General features: G+C 33.5%; 1 protein-coding gene across 1 annotated transcript; it reads right to left on the bottom strand.

Moving 5' to 3' along the window:
• Positions 1-237: 237 nt before the first annotated feature.
• On the bottom strand, positions 238-690 carry LOC149132179 (general transcription factor II-I repeat domain-containing protein 2-like). The gene has a single exon (XM_089365315.1). The coding sequence runs from the start codon at positions 688-690 to the stop codon at positions 238-240; it is 453 nt and encodes a 150-aa protein (XP_089221441.1).
• Positions 691-6,465: the final 5,775 nt, after the last annotated feature.

Here is a 6,465-nt window from a genome sequence, read left to right as displayed (position 1 = left end):
CTGTCGGTAATTAAGCCCATGATTCCGAATAAAGTTCGCCACAGTTTTAACCGGTTTTACTATGCAAGAAATATCTAAGTATTTTCCACAGAGTGCTTGCTAATGTATAATGCAGTGTATAAACAGAGCTTTCAGAAGTTGAAGCTCCTCCAACTTGGTCTGGATCCGCCCTACCAAATCCTTCCTCACTCCTGCCATGTTTTTCCCTCCATCTACTGTAACACACCGAAGATGATTTCACTGAAGGTTAAAGTTTTGCAAAGTTTTCTGTACCTCTATGAAAATATCTTCTCCAGTTGTTGTTCCATGTATACTGCAAACGGATGCCATTTCTTCTATAATCTCAAAGTTGCAATTAACACCACGAATGAATACAAGAATTTGTGACGTACAAGAGAGATCAGTAGACTCATCCATTGCAAGAGAATACCACAAAAATTTCTTAGCTTTCTTATGCATCTGTAACTGTATATTCTCTCCAAGTTCTTCTATTCTCCGCACAACTGAACATGCTGAAAGGCTGATACAGCCAAACATGTTAACTTTTCCAGGACACAAGTCATTTGCTGCTTCCATCATGCACTCTTTTATGAAGTTTCCCTCAGTAAATGGTTTTCCTCGCTCTACCAACTTATTCACTATTTTACAACTTACACGAGTAAGAGATTCATTTTCAACAAACTTTTTCATAAAGAAATTCCTTTAAGATTCCAAACTACATTTCATAGGTTCAAATTTCTTGGACCGCAATTTTCCAGAATATTTAGAATATGTTTTGCTTCGTAGTGACGACGAATATTGTACTCTTTCATAACAGCAACACTTTCATTGCATATCAGGCAACTAGCTGTCTGGTCGTTTGTTTCCCCAAAGAACTACTTTTCTCCCCATTCTTTATTGAAAGTGCGACATTCATCATCAACCTTTCTCTTCTTAGTAGCCATAACGATGGGTGAGGAAAAAGCAAAAGCAGTCTTAGGCCTCGGCGTCAGATATTCTCGTTTTAATTGTAATCACTAATAACTGACTAGCCTGAGGCACATGTGATGTACTGTAGTAATTATTATGGCGCGTGAAATACATAGAGCGTGACGTGACTGACTCAGTATACATACAACATGCGTAATTTACGAAGTATAGGAAGCAGTATAAAAGCATGTTTATTTTTGTCAGCATACGACGGCGGGCCTGACAAATTGACGTCGTGGGCCATAGTTTGGTACCCATGTTCTAGAGCGATGAAACTGATACCATTTAATGTTCCTATATATGTATGTATTTAGATTTATATATAATTATATACATATGCATATGTTTTATATACATATATATCTCTCTCTATATATATATGTGTGTATGTATATACATATATATTTATATAAATATACATATGTATTTATATACATTTATATATGCGTGTATATATTTGTATACAATTATATATATATATATGTATATATATTATATACATTTATATATATATATGTTTATATATATATATATATATATATATATATATATATATATATATATGTGTGTGTGTGTGTGTGTGTGTGTGTGTGTGTGTATATATATATAAAGTAACAATCTAAGGAAAGGAATTCCTTCAAAGGGATGTCTTACACATCCAGAGTTCACTAGTACGTCAGTTGGATACCGCATAAAAATATGGGCATAGTGCAAATTACAAACAGAGATTCAGTTGACAAACCAATAATTTATTCGTACTATAATATAACATAACTATACTATGAATATAATATAACATTAAAAAATCATTAAAAAACCAAAAGTGTCAACAATTTGATTCGACTTATATAAATTATTTGATTTATAAACAATTCAATCCAGTTTTATAAGTCTCAGTAGAGCATTGGTTTAAAGACAGACGAAACTCCACGTAAAAGGACGGCTGGATTGTAAAAAAATTATATATTAAATTCATACTGTATTATGTTATATCATAATGTCAATAAATTATTGGATTGTCAATTGAATGTCTCTAATTTATATATATATATATATATATATATATATATATATATATATATATATTTAATAGAAATAAGCTGCAAAAACAAAGTAGAAACTACACGTGGAAATGTAAGGGGAAAGTAAGAAGAAAAATAAGCGAAAATGCACATTGGAAAAAAAATAGGCTTTTTATGAAAAGTAACGATATATATATACAATTAAATGAACTGAGGTAGGAATAAAAGTAATAAAAGTCATTATTGTGAATAGTTAAAGAGATTCAAAAGCATACCGGTATCGTAAAGTTACTAATCATTGCTTTCAATGAACACCGATTACTGAACGGTGTCAGGTCTACTAGTCCCCGAGTAAAAGGGTAATGTGTAAGGGAGGTAAGTAGTTCTGGATTTGGTGCAATTAAGGTAGATATAGATCTGTAACGTGAATGGTATATGGGATGTATGGGGGTTAGTGGTATTAATTGAAAGGTTAGTAGTGTTCTGTATTATGTTATGTGTTCATTTTTAGTTGTGGAAGATATTTATTGATGAAAGTTGCCTCTTTATTCATTTTTTGTTGTATTGAGGTGTTCTGTGAACATTGATAGAAGGGAAAAATTAGGAAATTAGGATTAAGATTCCTCTCACACCTTTCTATGTGTCCACTGACCTGTATCAGTCTGTATTGTGGGCGGCGGATTTATTCTTTGTAAAGAGCGAACCTTCGACGGAGTGATATATTCCTGTTTGGCCAATATAATTATTGCCACACCCTAAGCATGTAATGGCATAGATTAGATTTTCCGAGGCACAGGTGAAATTTGATTTAATCTTAAATATTTCACCTTGTTTAAAGTGGAACTCTGAACCCTCAAAAAGGTGGGGGCAAGTACCACAGTTATGTCGACCACATTTTTTCACTTTTGGTTCTGTTAATGGATATAGTCTTGCGCTGGTTAATATTTTTTCAATGATTTAGGTTGCATTTTGCTTTTGATAATTTTGTGTCATTTCGGAAGATACGTCAGTCTCTCTAAAATATTAAATAAATATTAAATACAGTATTAATTTACGTAGCCTGGCAAAACAGCAATAACGTTCATACTATACTGTACTGTTAGTTCCGAGTTGTATCGATTGGTTACGTTCGTATTCGTCTCCGGAAAATAAATGAAAATGCAAATGTGTTCACGTCGACAGTGCTGTAAAATTTTGTACAATTATTTTTGTGATTTACATTTTAGCCCCATGACACCGAAGAAGAATCCTAATGAAATATTAAGCGTAAAGCCATATTGTTGGAAGATAAAGTGTGTGTGATAACATGATATGAAGAGGGTGAAAGATTGTAGCCGTTGCACGATCGTTTGGGATGAGCCGTACGACTGTATCAACGATTGTGCACGATAGAGATAGGATTATGGCACCTATGAAAGATGATGCTCCAGGGATGAAAAACACCATCATCAACAAGAAAAGAGGACTAATCTACGAAGAGATGGAGTAGCTTCTTGCCTTTTGGGCTGAATGGCAGAATCGTTAGCAAGCAAATTGTAGTCAGGAAATTATTCAGGAGAAAGTATTGTCTTTGTTTGAAGATTTGAAAAAGAAATATCCAGATGAGGCAAGTGAGGGCTGGTTTATAAGGTTTAAGCAGCGGCAGAATTTGCACTCTCTCAAAAAATAAGGTGAAAGCGCATCAGCTGGCAATGTTGCTGCGATGAAATTTCCTGCTATATTAGCGAAGATTATTGAAGATATGGATTTCTACCAGAACAAATATTCAATGTTGAGACCGGTATCTACTGAAGAAATTACCAGATCGATCTTTCATTTCTAAAGAAGAGAAAAGAATTCCTTGCTACAAAGTATCAAAAGAACGTTTGACCTTAATGTTGAGAGGTAATTGTGTAGGCTATTGCAAGCTAAAACCGCTGTTCGCGCGTCAGGTGCAGAACCCCCGAGTTTTTAAGAACATATCCAAAGCATCTCTTCCTATAATAGGGATGGCCAATTCAAAGACTTGGGTCACTGTCATAATTTTTGAAGAATGGCTTTTCAATCATTTTGTTCCTGAAGCAGAAAAGTACTGTAAGGCTAAAGGGATTCCTTTTAAAATTCTGTTTGTCTTAGATAACGCTCCTGGCCACCCGAAAGACATCGGAGATTTCCATCCCAACGTTACAGTTATCTTCCTCCTTCTAACGCTACCTCGCTGTTGCAACCAATGGACCAGGGAATAATTACCATCTTTAAGCGCTTTTACATGGTATGTAAAAAATGCCACAGAATCGCTATTATTGGAAGTAAGACGGTCAGGCTTGTGTAGGATGGAATATTGCAAAGATACAAACACTGTACAAGCACTTTAGAATGAATGATAAGTGGATAAAGAAAAGAATGCATAGACAATTTCATAGAGATGTTGAAGTTAAGACAAAGAAAGATGGTTATGGATGAATAAATGTGATTGAAAACCGGAAACGGTGACTGTAATCTGTGCTGCCCAAGAGCAAGCATTAAGAACCAATTACATCAAATACAGAATAGACAACACATCAGAAAGTGATAAGTGCAGAATTTGTGAACAAAATGGTGAAACCGTATGTCATGTTACCAGTCAATGTACGCCACTACTCCAGAAAGAATATAAGAGACGTCATGACAATATAGCAAGGATTGTCTATTGGACACTTTGCAACAAGTATGGACTTGACAGAGCAAGTCCAAACGTGGTACGAACATAAACTCGAAAACGATAATGCAAATGTCATATGGAATTTTATGATCCAGTACGACTATGTGATAGAGAATAGGAAACCAGAGATAGTCTAAATTGAAAAAGAAAGCAAACTATGCTGGATCATAGATATAGCATGCCCAGCTGACAACAAGGTATGCGATAAGGAAGAAAGAAAATTGATAGATATAACAGGTTAGCTTTGGAGGTTAGGCAGTTATGGTCGCTGAAAAAGGTAGTAGTACCAATAATTGTCGGAGCCCTGGCAACCATGATTAAAAATCTTGAGAAGTACATGGAACAAACAGGGGCTGCAATAAGGGTGGAGCACTTGCAGAAAACAGCCCTGCTTGGAACCGCTCTAATACTCCGGAAGGTGATCTAAAAATAAAATGTGATACCTTAGTTCACTGGTAGTGAACAACTGACAACGTAGTACAACTACAGCGTTAGAAGCTATGCAAAGACAATAAATGATAATAATAATAATAATAATAATAATAATAATAATAATAATAATAATAATAATAATAATAATAATAATAATAGTAATATTAATTGTACGTATTTATAAGGATAATGCGAATATTAATATAAAAATCGTATATATTCAATATATACATTAACAACAGTGCTAATAGCAAATTAATATTAGAATTACCATTAGTAGTATTAATACTGACCATAATTGTAATAATTAGAAGACGAAAACAAAGCAATAGCAACAATAATGATGATGAAAATGCTAATGATGATGATGATGATGATGATGATGATGATGATGATGATGATGATGATGGTGATGATGATGATGATGATGATGATGATGATGAGGATGATGATGATGATAATGTTGATGATGATGTTAACAACGACAATAACAACAACAATAATGATAAACGTAAAATAGAAGAAAAGGAAGTAAAAGATATAGAGAAAGCAATGGTGATAGCTACAATAAAGCCCTGTCAAGAATTCCTTAAAAAGTCTTAATGGAATCTACCTCTTTTCATTATCTGTAAATGAATTTACACATACATACAGAAAAATTAAAGAAACAAAATCAGAAATACAGAAATGGCAAAAGAATAAGATAAGGAGACAGGAAATATATAGTCAGTAGCATTTTTCTTAAGATTTGTTTCTTGCATACAAAGAAATGATAAGAACGGAAATAAAAGTTAATTTTCTAAACCTTTTTTTCTATCGTTATATCTTTAGAAAACAAAAGCATACATCGACACTCGCATATATAGGTACAGACAAATACTTATATTCGCACATATGCGCATATATATTATACAAATGAATATATGTATATATGTGTGTATGTATGTATATATATATATATATATGCCAGTGTGTGTAGATGTGTCTAAATATTCACTATATATGTATACTTAGAGAGAGGCAAATATGCGCATACACAGTAAACATATCAATTGACACACACACACACACACACACACACACACACACACACACACACACACACACACACAAACACACACACACACAAACACACACACATATACAGAAACACACATATACGTACACATACACACGTACACACATATACATGAGTATGTCTATAAGGTATGTTTTTGTACATTAGTGGTTGATTTTGTTTTCTTTCCTTAAAATGATTGAAATTATTTTCTAATCCACTCACTATCTTGTAATAATGGCGGCAACTTTTATTGTTTGGCAGAAATATTAACATGTATGGAGCCAAAATGACGAGAAACCTAC

The sequence above is a fragment of the Octopus bimaculoides genome, chromosome Z, assembly GCF_046866305.1.
Source record: "Octopus bimaculoides isolate indiv1 chromosome Z, ASM4686630v1, whole genome shotgun sequence".
NCBI lineage: Eukaryota > Metazoa > Mollusca > Cephalopoda > Octopoda > Octopodidae > Octopus > Octopus bimaculoides.
This window is presented reverse-complemented; position numbering and strand designations above follow the sequence as displayed.